Source organism: Neolamprologus multifasciatus, chromosome 13, assembly GCF_963576455.1.
Source record: "Neolamprologus multifasciatus chromosome 13, fNeoMul1.2, whole genome shotgun sequence".
NCBI lineage: Eukaryota > Metazoa > Chordata > Actinopteri > Cichliformes > Cichlidae > Neolamprologus > Neolamprologus multifasciatus.
In genome coordinates, this window is record NC_140451.1 from 15278137 (window position 1) to 15298616 (window position 20480).

The 20480-nt window shown below is 38.7% G+C and overlaps 2 protein-coding genes across 2 annotated transcripts; both read left to right on the top strand.

Annotated features, from left to right (window-relative positions):
* The first annotated feature begins 12 nt into the window (after positions 1 to 12).
* On the top strand, positions 13 to 5105 carry col19a1 (collagen, type XIX, alpha 1). Its single transcript, XM_085181755.1, has 6 exons — positions 13 to 1558; positions 1659 to 1732; positions 2735 to 2821; positions 3014 to 3146; positions 3481 to 3877; positions 4853 to 5105. Exons 1-6 carry the CDS (start codon positions 1542 to 1544, stop codon positions 5072 to 5074), a joined length of 930 nt encoding a protein of 309 aa, XP_085037881.1. The 5' UTR covers positions 13 to 1541; the 3' UTR covers positions 5075 to 5105.
* Positions 5106 to 5238: 133 nt separating this feature from the next.
* col9a1b (collagen, type IX, alpha 1b) lies at positions 5239 to 20119 on the top strand. The gene is made up of 32 exons (XM_085181748.1): positions 5239 to 5463; positions 5881 to 5943; positions 6048 to 6083; positions 6162 to 6224; positions 7153 to 7206; positions 7553 to 7588; positions 7757 to 7780; positions 7890 to 7943; positions 8853 to 8906; positions 9105 to 9137; positions 9219 to 9275; positions 9367 to 9420; positions 10946 to 10999; positions 11119 to 11172; positions 12248 to 12301; positions 12862 to 12915; positions 13038 to 13091; positions 13190 to 13243; positions 13361 to 13414; positions 13841 to 13885; positions 14005 to 14058; positions 14138 to 14191; positions 14294 to 14347; positions 14950 to 15021; positions 15192 to 15227; positions 15332 to 15376; positions 15490 to 15522; positions 15623 to 15769; positions 17425 to 17479; positions 18386 to 18574; positions 18696 to 18773; positions 19002 to 20119. The coding sequence occupies exons 1-32, from the start codon at positions 5389 to 5391 to the stop codon at positions 19196 to 19198; spliced, it is 2040 nt and encodes a 679-aa protein (XP_085037874.1). The 5' UTR covers positions 5239 to 5388; the 3' UTR covers positions 19199 to 20119.
* Positions 20120 to 20480: the final 361 nt, after the last annotated feature.

Here is a 20480-nt window from a genome sequence, read left to right on the forward strand (position 1 = left end):
CGCAGCTGACATGCAAAACTACTACCGTTAAATGGAACACCGCAAAGTTCAACAAGCACACAATAATAATAATTAAAATAAGAAGAGAAAAAAAAAAGTTTTTTTTCTCCAAAGACGTATGTTTATTTATGTTGTAAAACTTTTGCATAACACTGTCACCTTTTTAAGTCATAATCCAGCCTGTTCATTGTTCTAGTGACCACATCCAATTCACTTACTCAGTTTAATTTACTTTCATGTAATTCATTTTATTTTTGATAGCCAATGTCACAAATAGAGGTGCAGACATAAAATCATTTTAGGAAATGTGGTCAGTTACATGTACAAATAGAAATTTAAACAAACCATCCGAAATACATACATACATAAACAACCCCCCACACAGACTTACATATAATACAGAGGTAAAGGAAATAATTCATATATAAAATCCCTTGAAACACCAAATGCCAGTGTGATTAAAATGATATGCATATAGTCTGTGTCTGCAAGAATACCAAACATGGCTGGACTCTGTAGGTGCAGGTGGTATTATTAAGTAGAAGCACTAGTTCGATGTCAAAGAAGATTTTTTGTTCCTTAGATTCAATAAAAAGTCCAGATAAGGTTGAGTCTAAAGGTCTCTGACATGATTTATGTATGCGTTTGTTTAATTTATTTATCTCTTCTGGACTCTGAGAAGAAGAAACTGAGAAGAAGAAACTCGGACTTACCTTCCAAAAAGATCACATCACTGCTGTGGTCTGATCACCAAGCCCAGATCTAATCTAACTCATCAGTGTAGAGTTCACTTAATATATATCACTTCAAGAAGTTTTTTTTTTTTTAATGACACAACAGAAGGAGGAAATGTAGGGGAGAAACACAAATTCACAATCAACAGTTTCATTTCTTATTCATAATCACTGGTAATCTTGGGGGGGGGGGGGGGGGGGGGGAATGTCCAGTTTCTTAGAAATCCACACAAGACATTTCTTAGGCTCTGGGTGTTATGACTACTGTGAAAAATGCAGGTCCTGCGCTTTATTGCCTTCTTCTAAGAACAAACACAGCTTGAATACTTCCCTGGTCAGAGTCTCTTGATTTTCAGTTAGGACTATACTGGAAACACTGTCGTCTGAATACCATGCAGCCACAGAGATCACAAAGAATGCAGTCCCAAAAGTTCAGGGGAAATTATGTCACCACAGGGTAACATGATCTTTTTCATAGTCAACTACATTTTATTTAGCATACACAATGATGCTCACAGAATTACAAATGGGGTACAATACAATACTGAGGTATATATGCCTGAAGTAACATTAAAGTAACATTAAATCCAAGGTGGGTGCAAGAGAACGGTGAAGTTGACACTGCAGAGACTGTTGACTCACTCCTGCAAATAAATAACAAAAGCCAAGCTTATAAGAGACCTCTCACTGAGACCCAAAGCTATTTACTTCCGCTGACCGAGCAACACGTCAGCGTTTTTTGGGGTTTTTTTGCTCACTACTGGAAGAAAATCAGAAAATAAATCCTGCAGCAGGTAATTTTTTTAAATGGGTGGAATCGAAAGGTAAACTTTTTACTTAATTGCAACACCAAGAATAATACGAGTTGTGTCTGGCTGTGCTGTCAGAAACCTGAACCAAGGATTTCTTCTGATTAACTTCCAGAAATATCCTGCTCTATTCATTGTGCTGCTGCTATGTGATCCCACTGTGCCTCTGCACTGGACTTCATTCCCAGAGTAAGTAATCTTCTGAGCTGTATGGTGCAATTGCTGACAAATCAATGACGCATGAAGCTGGCATTTCATTTAAAAAAAAAAAAAAAAACAGGAACAAAGTAACAAGATTACCAGAGCAGTGCATCGCCTCAAATATGAGTCATGTTCGGTATCTGTCAACCGCAGCATACTACACATATTAATAATTAGTTTGTGCTTGTGGCAGCTGTTCTTCTTTGCTGAAACTGTTTCTCTGAGCTGCATGATCTTTTTAACATGTTAAATAATTGTCACATTTTTGTTACTCTAAACAGTGTGGTCTGAGTTTATAGCGCTCTTTTCTATAGCCAAAAGACTTAGACACCCGCATTTATTTTTACAAGTATCAGGAAATCAATAAATCAACATGTATTGACTTAGGCACTTATTTCATGACCTTCTTTCCCATTAGGTTTACTCTATTTGTTTTCCTTCCTCTCTCCATATGTCTTCCCTCTTTACCGCATCCTGTTCTATCTATATTTTATGACATATATCCAGCATATGGGTATGTGTAGAAGCACTAACATCACTTGGTTAGGAGGTTTTTTTTGTGCAAGTACATATAAATGTAGATTCAAATGTACACTGAATTCTCAAAGTATATTAAATTGCCAAATATATATAAGTGTAACGCTACAGCATCAACCCAGAGTTATACATCTGGGGGGAGTGAGGTGTTTTATGCAATGCTGAGACTCATGTTGGCAAACAGAAAAAGGAAAGATCCTCTTCACACTCGAGGAAAACCTTAAACTTTCTGCACAGATGTGTAAAAACAGGCAAATCTAGAAGTGAAGCGTTAAAGAGAATATGGCAAACAGCCAGAAATAGTCTAATATTTATTCAAGGCACTGGTGCTGCTTTCCAAACACTGAGCTTTTATTCCCTCCTACGAAACACACACACACACACACACACACACACACACACACACACACACACACATACACCCTTTGACTACTTTCTCTTTCCTTCTTGCAGCTGTGAGATTTTCATCTCAAGTTGGTATTCATTTGGAACAGCAGTCCATGTGCCCTCAGATCAGCATTGGGGAGGATCATTTCCCAGGTGGACTCAAAATACAATACAGATGAAGTAATATTATTGTGAAAAGAAAAAAAAGAGTGTATAATGAGAATGACCCCAACATTTTCTCTGTAAATAGACATTTAAGGAACACTTAAACAGCACAGAAACAATAAGGACTATTGTATTGTAAGCCGTATAAGATGTATATTTAACCACTCTTGTGTCCTTCAGGATTTTATATCATGTCACAGTTCCACATTGCTGAGTTGGCAAGAAGGGGCACTGTGAAGAAGGTGGCTGGACCATCTCCTCAGAATGTTGCTTATCAAATAGGCACAGCATTCAACTTCAGAATCAACACAAGGTGAGGTGCTGTGCTTTGAAATGTGTGAGTGAACACCGACACCTAGTGGTTTATCTGGTTTAATGCCGTTTACCCTGTCCATGGTCCTGACCATCAAAGGCGCGATTACCTGCTCCACCCCTTTCCTTTTGTGACCCACCTTTAACTTCCACACAAATCACACACAGAATAAAACCTTCGTGTTGCAAGAGATGTCGATAGGTTTCATTTTATAACAGAGTCATTAATAACAGTCTAAAAAATCAAGAAAGTTCATACATTCTGATCGATCCGCTGATTTTTAATTGAAAAAAAATTCTGAGGGTTTAATAACTGGGCACCCTTTATGCTGCAGATCAGCCTATCCGCTTGGATTGCCGGAGGAGTTTGCCTTTGTGGCAGTGCTGCGCATGAGTGGCAGCACCGTAAATCAAAACTGGAATATCTGGCAAATGCAAGATGTGAACGGCAACGAGCAGATGGCCGTCAGGCTCAACGGGGAATCCAAGTCGTTGGAGTTTACTTTCACAGCGCTAAACGGAGGGAGGCAGACTGTCGTTTTCAGCCCCCTGGGGTTTCTTTTCAATGACCAGTGGCACAGAGTGTTCCTGGAAATCAGCAGGGACTCTGTGGCCCTTTTCGTGGACTGTGTCCTGATCGAGTCTCAGGATATTCCACCCAGACTAGAAGTCAGCCTTGATGGCTTCACGTTAATAGGAAAGCTCAAGCATAACCAGGTGGTAGCAGTTCCGGTATGTCTCTTTTAGGACTAAATTTAGTACTAAAGTTGATGGAATTCGCCCACTTTCAGACCCATATATAGCAGGGAACAGTACTTTAGGATTTAACATCATAAATGGTCTTAGACCTAATATATTTCGATTCATAATGTTTCTTATTTCATTACAGATCATTTCCTTTTCTTTCTTTCTTTCTTTCTTTCTTTCTTTCTTTCTTTCTTTCTTTCTTTCTTTCTTTCTTGTTACAGTGGGCTATGCTTCAAGCTACACAAAATATAGTATGGCAGATTGTTAAGTACATAAAAGACACACTTTCCTGATACATAATGACTTTTCATTATTTATAATAGAAAAATAGAATTCATAATTAAAGCCTAAGGACTGTTTTGATTGACCACCCACGTGACCCCAGGCCTACACTTTTTCAAATGTCTTCATTCTGATGTACAAATCTTTTGCGTTTAGCATAAACTTCAATATAGTGACATTACAACTTAAATATTTTTCAAGTGATTGCAGCGCCAAAGCTTTTACTATGAAAACCACAACAAAAACGCCCCCAAACAGTCTTTTATTTATATGCACAGGAGTTCTTCCTTCCGGGCGCCCGTTAGCAAGGTTTTCCAGCATCCTGTTTGGTAGTCTGTGGTCTCCTCATCCAAACTTTACTGATTATTATTATTATTATTATTATTATTATTATTATTATTATTATTATTATTATTATTATTAACAACAACAACAACAACAATAATAATAATAATAATAATAATAATAATAATAATAATAATAATTGTTTATGTTCGGATATGCTCCCTGTCCATAAGCATGAACTTATTCGATAGTTTTAGTTTTTTGGTTTTATTCTTTAAATATTTTTTGTCTTATCCTAACTGACGATATATTATTAAAGGGCCTAACCTTTGGGACACAGACTGTACTGTACTTTCACGGTATTGTGCTAATTTTTTCCCCCTATTTCTCTAGTTTGAACTGCAGTCAATGCTGATTCACTGCGATGTGACTCGAGCCCGGAAGGAAGGATGTTATGACCTCCCAGCCGGGGCATCGGTAAGAATGATCAGTTGTAATGAAGAGGGGGGGATGGGCCAAAACAACGTCCAAGATTTGCGCTTCACAGAACAAGTTGCTGACCACTATTATCTCTTTGTGTCTTTCATTTTATTTTATTTTTTCATTCTTATATAAAGATAAACGGTAACACTAAATGTTGAATAAAATTCATTTTGGGTCGTAGCAGAGGTTAAATAAACCGCTGATCCTGCCTATTGGTAGTGTCAGCAATGTAGCCCCTCCCTGTGGTGTTCCCCTGCAAACCCTCCAATCACTTCCTGTAACCGGTCATTGTATGAATATACATGAGCCACTGAAAGCTATGGGACCTTTGGCTGTCTAGACAGCTCTAGCCGGAGTCAGTTGGGTTGTTTTACAGGGGGCTCCTTCAACCCAACAAACCCCAGAGAAAGGACTACAACTTTTACCTTTCCTGCACAGGGGAGATCATGACAGGGGCCCAGCGCATTAAAGGGCCATTTCTGGTGCTGCTCTTGCAGCTTGTCCTTATTTGCTCCTCTCAAGTAAGTCTCATTATGTTTCTCTCTCTCCCTGTTTTCTCTATTATGTCTCTAGACAGATGTGGCAGAAGTGCTGGTAAGTTCTTCTGCAAGCGTGCATGTCAAACAAAAAGTTAATTTACCTGCAATTATGCTTAGACTGGGATTTCTTTCTTCGGTTAATTTGTTTGAGCATCAATCTGTTGTGGAAAATGCAAGATTTTCAGCTTTCATTTAAATTGGTTCTTTGTTTCAGTATTTTGTCAGCTACCGAAATTCTGTTTCAGTATTTCAGAGACAGCCCTGTCTATAACATGGCAGTGCACCTGTTCTTGCTCTTTTCATATTTGCTTTTGTCAGAGGGACAAAATTGTTGGGTATTTATCAGAAACGAAATCAGATATTTTCCTATTACATTACAATTAATTTCATTATACATAGAATAACCAAGGACCCCCTGGCCCCCCTGGACCTGCAGGTGTCCCAGGAATTGATGGCATTGCTGTAAGTGCTTATAGTTTTTCACCATTGTCAGTATAATCTGTCAGACACTTTAAAAATAGTTCAGTGTTTGGACCCCTGAAAGTATTAAATCTCTTTTGTTTCAGGGAGAGAGGGGAGACAATGGCGAAGATGGTCCTCCTGTAAGTATTACAGTAAGAGATTTAAGTAATTGTATCAATTGTGTGTCTTTTTCACTGAATATCTGTAACCTTTGTTAGGGACCCGGCGGAGATGCAGGTAAACCTGGCTCTGGAGGATTACCTGGAATTCCTGGAAATGATGTGAGTGAAGTATATTTTGTACTATTAGGATCAGTATTATTTTATAAAGTTATCAAGAAAACCTGCAAAGGGGGTGGGACCAAGGTGTGTTCCTCCCACATTATAGGTCATGTTTGCACGTTAGACTTTTGGAGGGACCACTGAAATTTTAGATGTAGAAGGGGATCTTAGTGCATGTGTGCAAAAATTTGAGGAATTTATTTGACAGGATGAACGAGTCCCAGTTTCCTTTGCATCACGGCCTGCATGTTTTAGGTTCCTTTCAGAGTTTAGCAGTGGGTTAGGAAAACACAAAAGCCCATCTTGTGCTTACATTTTGGTCTTTAGGTGAATTCCCTTTCACTTTAGAAGTTTAAACAGACCAAATCAGTTACTTAATTCAAAATATAAGATAAAAAAAGTCACTGCCTATATAGAAACTGCACCCAAAGTGACAAACAATAGGAGCTTTGTTTGGCAGGCCACTGTTGGTGTCTCCTGTTGAAAATTCTCAAAACAGTGTGGAATGATTTCTTTCAGTGTCGTGTTTGAAAAGAGCCGGAGGAATGTTGCAGTCCTAAAGTTTTGCCCCCTGACCTGGCGCTTATATTTTCTTGTGTGCTCGATAATTTGAAAACCCTTTTGTGGACGGAGCAGAAAGGGTGAACTAAAATTCTAGGGTGTTAAAGTCAAGTTATTCCCACTTCCAACAGAATAGAGCAGAATTCCTCCCATACAAGTATTTTGATGATGTAACATATGGGGATCAGCTGATCAATTTGGAAATATCGACTGGGATGGTGGGGTGAAAGGCATTTCCTTTTGACATCATAAGCAACATATTTAAATTCTGAAAGTGTCTTTTCAAATATAAGAGCAAAACAGGCACTTGATTTGTTTTGAGATTTGCCATGATGTGTTAATTTCACTCGATGACTCTTCTCTGCAGGGTTTGACAGGCCCCATTGGAGATCCTGGGCCTGACGGTCCCCCCGGACAGAAAGTGAGTGACTAATGAGCCTTTGCTTTCCTGCTTCAGAGACTGTCAGTGAAATGGTGCCAAGCTGCTGTCCAGTCTTTTGGCATGGCAGAAAGAGCCGCAGTGCATAAACCAATTCCTCATGACAAATGAGACTTAATCCTGCAAGTCTTCTGTGTAATCCCCATGAGGCACGAAGCCCCAACATCTTTCCTCATTAGGCTAAACATTGCTTGGCCGAGTGGGCCCAGCTCAGTCATGTGATGAGCTGAAGGAATGTTAATTTGAACTGTTTGCAGGATCAAATAGCTCAGTTTTACCTGAAAATGGAATTTCATACCTAATCCTGAAGATTATGTTTGTTTTTTAGGGGGAACCTGGGAAACCTGGACCTCGTGGAGCAGCTGTAAGTAACATTTCCTCTTGAACCCCACCAGTCAAAGGAAATAGCCAATCGAGGCCACCTGGAAGTCATATGATATAGAAGCTGTCTAAATTTTAGTGTTTAAGTCATTGCTATGTTCACCAAACCCTGTACATCACTCATATTGAATCATATTGTACGTCTCCTCAGGGTGCTGGGCCAGATGGATCCCCTGTAAGTAATTTGTTTACACAACAAATACAAGTTCCTGTAATTCTAAAAGTTTAAATTATTTTGTATTCAACATGTGTCAATAATACTGAATGATCTGAAATGTGAGCAGGGGCCACCGGGACCTGGAGGACTTCCGGGTGAATTGGGAAAAGCTGGACCACCTGTGAGTAGAGGCAGAGAAAAAGTACCATTGTTGTTCTTTTTTTTAATTGAGACAGTGAGGAGGATACAAGAGGATACAAGTATCTTTCATGATTACAAACTGATAATATAAAAGAAGAAGAAACTACTGTTACAGCCATTTCCTTATTCACAAGAAATAGCCACAGCAGGTAGTTCCACATGTTTGATCTGGCAGCCCTTACTGATACATCCTTAAAAGGATTTTTGCATCCTTCCAGGATCTCACCGGGGTTTTTTAGCTTATTAGGCAAATGCGTAAACCACCAAAAATACATAAACATATAAAAGTTGCATTGTACATCTCTACACTCTGTAACGTCAGTGAACTGACAGAGGTACGATGCGTTAATACCCCTATAAAGCGACAAAATATATATGTGCACATGGAGAATGCATTCACACTCAAACACACTGTTACCAACCTGAAAGTATCATCTAATCAATTCAGTTTTCTTTTTATTACAAATAATTATTTTGCCTAAAAAAAGTCAACCCCCAAAAGATGTAAATCATATTTTTCAATCAAAGATGGACTTTTGCCTTTTTAAAATAAATCATAATATATATTTCTAATCACAGTAAATATATTTTGTCCTATGAAACATGAAACAGTACATTAAATATCCAAAATAAAAAAATCCACATTCCTGTGACCCAGCTGTGCTACAGCTTATTTTGTATATACCGATATAATTGACACAATCAGAATCAAAAAATAATCCACATCTTTTATTCTGAAAATCAAATTGTAAGCTGGTAATGGTGGTTTGCATGTGATTCAACTTCAAGAAATGCCTTGCTGTACTTTTATCCTCTTGCATGTTTGCAATTACACACTATGTGCACACCTTCCCTGTGTAGACTTGATGTGTTTACTCTCTTATCACAGGGGGCCATGGGTGTGAGAGGGCCACAGGGACCTCGTGGAGCAGCAGGGCCCAGAGTAAGTGATTAAAGGTTCATTTGGGATTTGATGAAATTTCCAAACTTTCTAGATGTACATGTTAAAGCCATTAGGTTTAATTGGTTAGCTGCTATCAATAAACACAGTTGTCTTTCTTTTAGTGTATTTACAAGCTCCTCTAATCACTGATGATGTTGAATTATGAAAATATTAACTGCAGTTTTCACTCCATTTCAGGGTGCTTCTGGAGTGCTTGGCAGCACTGATCTGGTAAAATTACTTTCCATATTTCTTGTTTTGTTTTTACACTAGATTTTAGGAATACTTTCTGACTTTTATTGTGTTGCTTAGTGTCCCAACTCCTGTCCACCTGGGACCTCGGGACATCCTGGTCTTCCTGGCATGAAGGTGAATAGAAGTCACTTTTGTTTGCTCTGAAATCACATTAGTATCCCAAAATAGTGTTGTTGTTTTTTTAATAGATCTGCATTTTTTCTAGGGCCACAAAGGTGCAAAGGGTGAAGCAGGAGAACCTGGGAAACAAGGACACAAGGTAAAATATGTTAATGCTTGCAAACTGAAATCTACTCCACGACTATGTTCAGCCATATGAACTGATATAAACACTCGGCACATAAACAAAGTAAATTTATACTCCTATAACAGTGTAAATAATCACTAAAAACACTGGATTTCCCCCCGCAACTGTCACAACGTTGCACATCGGGGAAAAAAATACGCGTGACTTAAACTTTAAAAAATTGATTCCCAACACCACTGAGACAAGGATTATTTGTGCTGCTCAATTTCAAGAGGAAGTGATACAAGCTTGTGTGTAATTTCTTTGACTCCTTGTCATGCACGGGCGATGATTTATTCGAAATGACATTCAAGCAGATCTAGCTTCTCCCTGTAATGTGTCCACGCACTATATAAATGGAAATGAGTCTGGGGCTATCTCCCTTTATCACCCCCATGCCAGGATATGATTTACTGTCAGCTTGCACTCCTTCGCTGAGAGTGATTTTCTCCTTCACTGAAAGTTTCATTTGAGGTGCCTTTTGCCTGCCTGCAATTCACACAACTCTCACAAATATATTTACAGTTAACAACAGAACAGCACTGTGCGGGGCTTTAAGAGTATTATCTCACGATATTTGTAAGTAATGTTGAAGTAGAGAATAAGTAAATGTTGCGTTTATATGGAAGAAACTGGCATCATGTAGAAAGCAATGCTATTTATATAAAAGCATGGGGTGTATTTACATTTGAAGTCGAAGGAGACAATGGTAATCTAAATTGCATATTACATATGACATATGACCCGACTCCAACCTTCACCCAACATGAAGACTATTGTTTCATTCACTCAAAACAAAATCCAATCACCAGAAAATCAAGACATTTTTTGAATGATTTAACAGTCTGGATAACTTTTATCTTCTTGAAGAGCAAGAATATTGTCCAAATAGAAGAATATGAATTCTGAATCTTACATCAGATGGTAGTTCATCAAGCACTACTAATTTCTCTCATAATAAAAGCAGCGGCTGACTTGTTTGACTGCATTAGTTTTGGCTTGTTATGTAACATTTCATTATCATCCATATATTGTTTACATATTTTAATTGCTGGTTTTGATTCGCATATTTAAAAGAATAAATTGCCCTTTTTAACAAGAGAAAATGTGCTCCGCTCTGGTCCTGATAAATATCTGTCTTAATGGATATGCTTTCTCGGGTGTACCACAGAGGCAGCAAATATATTATTTGTAATTTGCAAAGCTGGGGACCGGTTAAATGCTTGTCTGGTTTCCCCACTTGCAATCCATTAAGAAGTGGGTATTAAACACTTTTCAGAATGGCTGCCCCTATTTTCTAATTAACACACAGTGGATAAGAGCAACATCAATTTGTTTTTTTCTGCAAAAGAAACACGCTGATAAGTTGCCAGTGCCATCACGGTTCACAGTATGCCCACACTCTTATAATGTAGTTAAATTTGCAGCCCAATGTTTCATCTGATTAACTAAATATTGCTTTTCAAATGATTTTTTTTTTCTTTTTTCACTCATCGAGGGCGCGGAGGGAGAGCAGGGAAGTCCAGGGGAGGTTGGAGCCCAAGGACCGAGGGTGAGATACAGTGCTTAATCAGTGAATTAAGAGTCTTTCAAGCTACAATTTGTTTGTTACTGTTCTGTGTTCTGTTAATATGCTCACCAGGCATCTGCTTAACCTGTTTGTTGATCCAGGGAGCTCAGGGAATTCGTGGAGCTATGGGAATGATGGGCCCAAAGGGAGAGAGGGTAAATGTTTCTTTCATTTTTAAGCCCACGACACCATGTATGTAAACAGTAATTGGTAAATCATTTAAATAAACCCTAATTTAGAAATTAAATATTCTTAAAAGATAAAATATAAGTTCTGGAGAAAATATGAGTTCATTTTGAATTTGATACCATGAGTTCATTAAAAAAATGGACCAGTAGTCACAAATAAAGTGAAAAAAGTTTAGCAATTAAAAAGAGATGAACTTATTTGATTGGCAAACGAACAGTAACATGATCCATAAATTGAATGAGTCCTGTCTTGAATAATATTGTTGAGGGCACTGCATTAATAAAAATACATTATTCTATAGTGTAGATGCTGCAGTCGCCCACAAGCACATATGAAAACAGTTGGCAGTAAACACAGTTTTTTTTTCTTGCATCCATAAATGCAAAGTGAAAAGAAAATGTTGTTCAATTGCAGTTCATCTGAAACAAAATTATCAATAACTATCCTGTGGTTGGAATATATTCCTGTTACTAGCACTTAGCTCAAAAGCCAGCATTGCTTATGGTATTAATGGTGTGACATGGGTACAACTGATGGGACATGGGTAACTTGCACATCTGTAAAGGCGCAATTAGTGCCAAATTATATTTCAGGATATCATATGTTGCTATTATCAATATTATCATATTTTATGAGTATTGTCTTGCTTATTTCAGCAAGACAATACCAAACTACTCCCATGTCTTACAGTAGCATAGCTACACAGTTAAAGACTGTGGGTGCTAGCTTAACTGATTGCAGTCCAGACATGTCACTGATTTAAAAAAAACACTGTGTTGGCTTTATAATATGCCACATTATAAAACCAACACAGGGTTAACATGACCTGCCACAACATTTCCCAAACACATTAGCTAGATTTAAAATTCAAGATCATGTGTTTAAATTGTTTTCGTGTTTTTTTTAATAGTCTGTGCTGTATTTTATTGTACTTAAAATATTGTAAAAAGACTTTACTAAAAAAAGAATCAAGATCAATCATGTTTAATTGGTAAAGTGTTGTAATTAAATTATATTAATACCTATTTTGTTCTCTGGCAGGGACCTCGAGGTCCTGATGGAGATCCAGGTCCACAGGGTGTTGCAGGGGCAGCTGTAAGTTTGTTTCAATGTAAATACATTTGTGGTTCATAAAGTTACCAAAACTAGAACGAGAGGCAGAGGGTTCATGCTCCTCTTAAGTTAAACTTGGGTTTGGGAGACAAGTATCCACTCTCCTTTCATGATTAAGCTTAAATCTCTAAAAGCTTAGAGCTAGCGTTGGATCAGGTGACCCTGAACAATTCATTAGTTATGCTGCTATAGACCCAGGCTGCTGGGAGGACTTCCCATGAAACACTGAGCATTTCCTCTGCACTCCCCCTGTTTTCACTCCTGATTTGTTTATATGCAAATACTGAATGTCATTACCTTTAGTGTACTCTTTCTCGTAGTTTGCATTTTGTCCTGTTTGTTCTCCTCGGTCTCTACGTTCCTTTTTTCTCTCTCCTCTTTCTCTTATTGCTCATTGTGGATTGCCTGAATATTGAGGGGTCTTTACCTTGCTATATTGTATATAAGTCCCTTGGGCAGACTTGTTGTAAAACGGAGCTACATAAATAAGATTGCTTTGAACTAAAGATGACATGTAATTATAACCTGACAACTTATTTCAGGGGGATGTAGGCCAAAGAGGTGCTATGGGTGAACCCGGGCCTAAAGGCGAACAAGTAAGCAGCAGCACTTTATCATCACAGATATGAATATTTTCATAAATAAAACATAAGAATAACTAGACTGTTTGTTTATGGCCATTAGAAACTATTGACCGTTGGGTTGCTTTGTTGTTTAGGGTGCTCAAGGACCAAGAGGACTCACAGGCGTTCCAGGTCCCAAGGGCGAGTCTGTGAGTGTTGTATCAGTGATGACAAATAATCCTGTGATTATCAGATAGTGCACATTGTGAGCAAACCATGCATTGTTCTTTCTCTCCTTTCTCATCAGGGCTTACCAGGTGTGGATGGTCGTGAGGGTATTCCTGGAATGCCTGGAGCAAAGGTTTAGCATTATTACACTGTTTAATAGTTATAACTGGTGTTATAACTTGCAACATTATAGAAAGTAAACACATCTATTTTTCTCAGTAGATTAATCTTTTGCTCTATTTCCCTGTAGGGAAGCGTTGGGAAGCCAGGCATCCCTGGAGAGGTTGGACTTCAAGGGCTTCCAGTGAGTATGGTAGTCATTTCAACGGGTACAGTTTATCTAAGCTCACATATTTTCTCTGGGTTTACATTTCAGTAAAGAACTGTTGGGTCGCATCTTATAATGAATATTACACAGTGCGCATATAGCATATAGTGGTGCTGTCAGGTAGTGATTACTGTCATCCTCAGGCACAACTTGCCAGAGCAGAGTTTTGATGTGTCAAGTTTAGGGAATTTATGAGAATCATCTTGAAATTTCGAATGATTGCAAAAGCCTTACGAGTTATTATCTTCTTATTTGTGTCAAAATGTAATTATATCCACGAATCCAGCTTTTATCTCTTACCGTTATGGTGATGTTCATTTTAAGAATGGTACATTGCTCCTCTGATTGAAAGCAGTTTTCCATTTCTAGTGTCGTATATAAATGCATGTCCTCTGTTTTTAGGGTTTGCCTGGTGTACCTGGACCAAAAGGCACAAGTGGCCCTAAGGTGTTTTTCCTGATCAATATATTAAAAAAAAAGAAGATTTTTCTGTTGTTAATTGATTTTTATTATTTTTTTCTCTTAAATTGTTACTATCTGAAATAAGCTTTGATGTTTCTATACAGGGAGATTCTGGTAACCCAGGCCTTTCTGGAGCAATAGGATCTGCTGGCAAACTCGTAAGTATGACCAGGGATTGTGGAAACATCAGTATAGCTAGTGTCACCTCTGTTATGACACTGTATCGTGTTACTGCAGGGTGAGCGTGGAGAACAAGGAGAGCTGGGATCTGTCGGGCCCATTGGTGAGCCTGTAAGTGTTTTTTTTCCCCAAGAAGAATTTCTGTTATGCTTGTGTTTTAGATTTAAACTTTACTCCATTTCACCTTCTTATCATCTTCTTTTTGACCTACAGGGAGATAGAGGACAGCAAGGTCCTGCAGGTCCCGCTGGAAAGCCAGGTCCCCGGGTATGTTATAAAGAAAAATTCATTAGACTGTAATTGTTAAGTGAATCATTTTGATTGGGAAAACATTTATTCTTTTTTAGCTTATATTAGGTTACATTCTTACCTTAATTGGGAAAATGCATCACTTTAAAAGGCCTGGCAGCCAATGTGTCCCCAACAAACAACAACAACAGTAGAAAAGTAGAAAAGCTGGTAGACTACATTCCTTAATTATCTATAGATTTTTTTTAAAAAAACTTTGAATGAAAGAAACCAAAGAGAGGGAAACTTCAGACTCTAAAGTTCTGGCTGTTGTTTAGCAGGAATGTCTCAGAGAATAGATGGAGGCCGGATCTCACACAAGGTCTATTTTCACAGTAAGGGGAGACCAAGCAGCGGGCTGAAAGAGCTCTCTGTTCTCCTGGCATTCCTCAGAAAGCCGGACGGTGATCAAACGGAGAATGGCACACACACAAACACGCCGGAGAGAATGACTAGCAATGCTAAGCTTTATGACAGTTACTTCTAAGCATGGTGCCAGGGGGGCCTGTGCTGGACATTTTTTTTCTTTATCCTTGCTTAAATGTTTCAACTTCTCTGATGTACATATTTATTTTTTATAGGGACCCAAAGGTGACCCTGGTCTTCCTGGTCTCCCAGGTCCTCCTGGTCTGCCTGGAATAAAAGGAGAAAGGGTAAGTAAATAAAAAAATTCAGACAATTTGCTTAAAAAATGCTAAAAAGGTAAAAATGGACTCAATAATCAACAACAACCAGCTGATCGGCTCCCTCTAGAGTATACAAATGGAATATTTTGTACTTCTGAGTTTTGCATGGCGTCTTCATCTGTTTTTATAAATTACAGGGAGATCGTGGAGAACCAGGACCCAAAGGAGAGCAAGTAGGAATGAATTAATTCTCTCTTAACAGGAAAATACTGAATTTAAATAACAAATGGGTTTCTTTGCATAGATTATTTGAAAACTTTTTCCTTTCTTTTCACAGGGAGTTCAAGGTGATGAGGGAAATCCAGGAGAAAAGGGGGATGTTGTAAGTGGTTACACTAACACTAACAGGATAAATCTGACATATTTTACATGTTCACTCTTACCAAAGCACATCTGTAATGTTTCCAACATTTGTGTTTGTTATTTTTGTCACAGGGTGACTCGGGAGAACCCGGCCCTAAAGGGGAAGTGAGTTGAAATTCGTTGTTTTTAACCTTTATGTGCCAAGTGACTGACAATGTGCTGAGGTTTTAAAATGCTTTTAGTCTAAAATCTATTGTCTTTTTAGGTTGGTAATCCCGGTGAGGCTGGCAGAATAGGTCCCGAGGGAAGTCGAGGACAGCCTGGTATTGAAGGACCACCTGGCACACCTGGACCACGGGGCATGCAGGGAAACAGAGGCCCACCTGGAGTCAGAGGAACACAGGGTCCTGCGGTAGGTCCAAGAGAAGTAGTTACCACTCATGAACCGAAGTCTCGGGCCTAAGGCTTACAATTAATTGTAAATGTAATAAATAAAATAGTCAAATTGTAAATGCATAAATAAATAAATGTTATTACATAAAATAACAATTTTGTCTTATATAAATGGTTTTCAGCAGAAGTGATGTGAACCCAGCTAAAATTTCATTATCTGTCATTTGTTTCTTCAAGTAGTTTCTAAAATGAATCAAGGATTTGCCTTATGTGTTACAGAGTATGCAAACATGCCACATTTTCCACAGCTTTAGAAAGCAAAAACACGATCAATCATATAATGCAATGATTTCAGTGTATATTTAATGTTTTACTTAAAAAAAAAAAAGCCACAAAGAATTCTAGGTATAATTAACAAGTTAATTAAAAAACAAGATAAAACAACAGACTTATGGTGGCCCTGAGAGGTCAAATGCACTGCAACTTAAAAACAACAACAACACAAAACACCAGCGAGTAGAAAAACGCTGCAAAAGCTCACGAAACAAAACAGGCATGTTTCTGAGGAGACAATAACGTGACATGCAGAAGTTGACAGAAACCAAAGCATGTGCAGGATCGCTCTGAGACGCTTTAAATAAAGCGGAAGATTCATTTGTGGAGAGGGAGAAAAAAGATGCAGGTACTGTGTGTTTTAGTCACGATTCATTAAATACTGTAGCTACATGCTTTCTATTAGCCGCTTACTGTTAGCTTGTAACGCCTGCAGCTGCTCTGTCACGTAAATGTTTCCCAAAAACACTTTGTTGTGTTTTTGTGATTTTCTTTTAAAGTCGTAGTACTTTTGACCTCCCAGCGCCACCGTACCTGGGCCAAGATTTGAACTCCGGGCGTTGTTCCTTTGAGCTCACTGCGTCATCATGCCATCCATTTATTTTTTAGAAATAAATTTATGCATGTATGTATGTATTTATTTTTTTAAATTTTATTTAGGAAGTAATTATATAATCTCGCATATTTTTTCCTCAGAATAATAATAAGCAGGTTAATGAAAAAACACATTGTAAAGCTTTAAGTTAATATAGGGTTCATTACAGCCATACACACTTTTATTATTTTGATGGCTTTGATATACTAATAATACTGCAAAATAAATAATAACACAGACGAGTGTCATATAGCAACAGTGAGTACACCAAACTCCAAAATTTAAGATGCTCCTGAAATACTGTTTCACTGATATCTTTGAAGTTTCTGCACCCACCTGATACTTCAGTCTGCGTGAAGTGAATCCCCACTTGCCCCCGGCTTGCCGGTGTTCTGGCATCCCTCTACAGGGAGGTGAGCAAAAGGAATGCTTCCTTATCAAGATCAGTGAAATCCCAAATTCAAATTCAACACCTGCGCGGTTGTAAGGGGAACACTTGTATCTCCACAAATGTCAACTTTTCAAGAGAGGAGAAAGTAAGCCTAGTATTCTGCTCTACCGCTGTGCACTTTGTGTTTGTTAATCCTGTTATATAAGCCTAAGAACAGCAGTGTTTTCTCAACATAAAGAGGACTTAATAATCTTTCATTTTAAGATAGTCTGCTTCACTGTTGAGTCTCTGCATTAAATGCCTTAAACTCTGTCATGAAATCTATTAAGTCGTCTTTTTCCTTCTTCCCTTCTAGGGTAAACAGCCAAGTGATCAGCACATCAAACAAGTTTGCATGCGAGTCATGCAAGGTAAGAAAAGATAGGCCTTTGACCCCATTTATCACTCCTCCGTGCCTCATTTCATGACTTTAATACGTCCCAGAATGCCTCATTACACAACCACACACAGAGCCACGGCTGCATTTTCTCATTTATCCGGGTGGTTGCTGAATACTCTGAAGTTGAAAAAGCGAAGGTCTCATAGCCAAAACATGAAATAAGCTTCAGCCTTTGTTTATTTGATGGATGAAAGATCCCTCCTCTGAGTTTTAGAAATGTTTCACCGAAGTCACAACCTCTGTTCTCTTCATTCTTTTGCTCTTACGTCTTCACAACTCATCTCCTATCCTCATGACTATTTTATACCCGATGTGCTGAAAAATTAATTTCACCTCCAGCAGACCTACACTCCTCTGCTCCAAGCAAAGAGTCTGCCTGGGAAGGAAATCTTTAAAAAAAAAAGAGCAGTCGAGCAGCTACAGCATGAATTTTCATCAGGAGCCAGAAAACTGGAATTTTAAGTGCAAAATACCGTGCAGAAGGGAGCCACGGGAGTTTAATATTGGATCCTTTGCACCATGAACATAAATTTTCTGTCACTGATTGCTTGAAATAAAGAATATTATCTCCTTTCTGCTCAATTTACTGGTGTCCTATGGAAAAAGGTTGAAAGCAGGAAAGGCTTGAGGGATATCATGACCACACTTTCACCTCCATCGTGTCCAGTGCTCAAGTTTAAGAGCTGCCACGCGAGAATTGTTTCAGACCTAAGTGTGACATCAGTTTTTAGAAATGAGCCTTTTGGTGACAAATGATTTATTCTCAAGTGTTATGCCTTGAAAGTTCCCTTGATAACTATCAACTAGAGCTGTTGAGAAGCATTCAGTGACTGTTTTTCACCTAATGGCTCATCGTCTTTCTGTCGCGCTTCCACAGAACAGCTGGCTCAGTTAGCTGCTAGTTTAAGGAGGCCAGAGTCTGGCATTGCTGGTTTACCTGGAAAACCCGGGCCACCAGGGCCTCCTGGTCCTCCAGGAGACAACGGCTTCCCCGGGCATGCTGGCTCAAGAGGCCTTCCAGGACTCAAAGGGCCACCAGGACAGATGGGAACAAAAGGACCCAAAGGTGATGAACGCGCTCTCCTTATATGCTTTTTAATTAGACATCAAACAAAACAATGGCACAATTCTCTTTTTCTTTTTGTTTTTTGTAAATAAATCCATTCATTATATAATACGTCTTACAGGTGACATGGGAGACAGAGGGGCCAGAGGACCCATTGTTCGAGGACCGAAAGGTCAACCTGGACCACCTGGACTTCCTGGTGAGTACATTTTTATCTCTGTATGACTATCATCATGCACAATTACACATTACAAAAGTTAAACAACCTAAAAATAAAATAATAAAGCCTATATTGCTAAATCTAATCTATTGAAAAGCAACCAACAGTCTTTTATAATAAATCATGTGTGTAGCTGCTACATTAAGGATAAATGTTAACCTGTTTATTAAAGTCAGCAACTAAGTAAAGCATATTTTGTCATCACAGGGGAACCGGGAAGGCCTGGCTATGGCCGTGACGGTCAGGATGGGCAGAGGGGACCTCCTGGTATTCCTGGACAGCTCGGTGTGCCCGGGCCTCCGGGTCCAGCCGGTCCTAATGGCTACTGTGACCCATCAGCCTGCAACCTTCAGGCAGGAGCTGCGCAGCAGTCCTTGGATGTGAAGGGACCTGCAGGAAACTAAGAGACATTCTGGCAAAGAACAGAAAGACTGTCGAATTATCTCCCCTGAGCACACAGCATTTTTCACAGTTTCTTCCCAGGGGCTCTAGCTGGCACAGTGCCTTTGATTCGCTAACCTCTTGTCTTACGAGCATGTTTTGTGCCAGCCACATCTCCATCAGAAGCAGCCAGCCTCTTTGAGTCGTGGAAAAACACACACATATATATATTTTTTTATGCGCTGCAAAAATCTAGCCTGTTCTGGTGTGTTTTTTTTTCTACCTGAGAGATGTTTTGATATATTCAGGACTGTGCTCCCATTTCCGACATATAAAAATGACCAGAAATGGTTGTTTATCCCACTCTCCTTGTACCTCTGCCTGAATTTTCTTTTTGTGGTCTCCCTTAACTAGTTTTCCGAAATAAAAGCTTTTCCTTTTCCTCCACTTTTTCCCAGAACATCTCAAATAATTAACTAAATTAAATCAGGATGAGGATTTTTTGGGGGTGGGGGAGCTGAGGGTTTCAAACCATCATGGTCTCTATGAGCTGATCTTCCAAAGATAACCTTTCCGATACCCTCTTCTGAATATATAGTTTTACATTTCTGACTGTCTTTTCAGGCTTGCTGTGTGGTGTAAATCTGTAAAAACTGAACAGTGGTTACTACTATTCCCTACAAACCCCCTGATGTGAGATGTTGCCTCATTGTAAAGAATGACAACAGAGCACAGCTGTGCATATGTGGGAGTATGTTTGAAGGATGAGGGAAAACCATCATCAAAGTAAGAAATACACAGGACAGCATATGGAGTGTTTAATTTATTCTGTATACCGGTGTGATTAAAGATAAAAATATATTTTGTAAAGAGTATCAGGAAATGATTCTTAACCATTTTTCCAAGAACCTCGGAGTTAAAAATAAAATAAAATACAAATGTCACAACTGACTAAACAGTCTCACAATCTGCCAGCTGTTTGCACCTTTCAATCACATCACCAGATCCTCTGCAGCAGATGGTGCTTTCCCAGTAACAGATACAAATTTCCATTTTCTTCTAAGAAATAAGCACTTTTCCTCATGACATAGTCAAAAATCTCCAGAGCAGCTACTACATGAATGTTGCAGTGACAATGTTTGCCTCAGTTGTTTCTCTGATGTCACAGCTGCTTAAATAAGTTCAATTCCAAACTAGTTTGACACATATCCCTCGCTATTAACGCCACCACATTTTAAAAAACATGTTGAAATAGTAAACTGGCTACCACCCCACCCCCCAAAACAAAAGAACAATAATTAACAC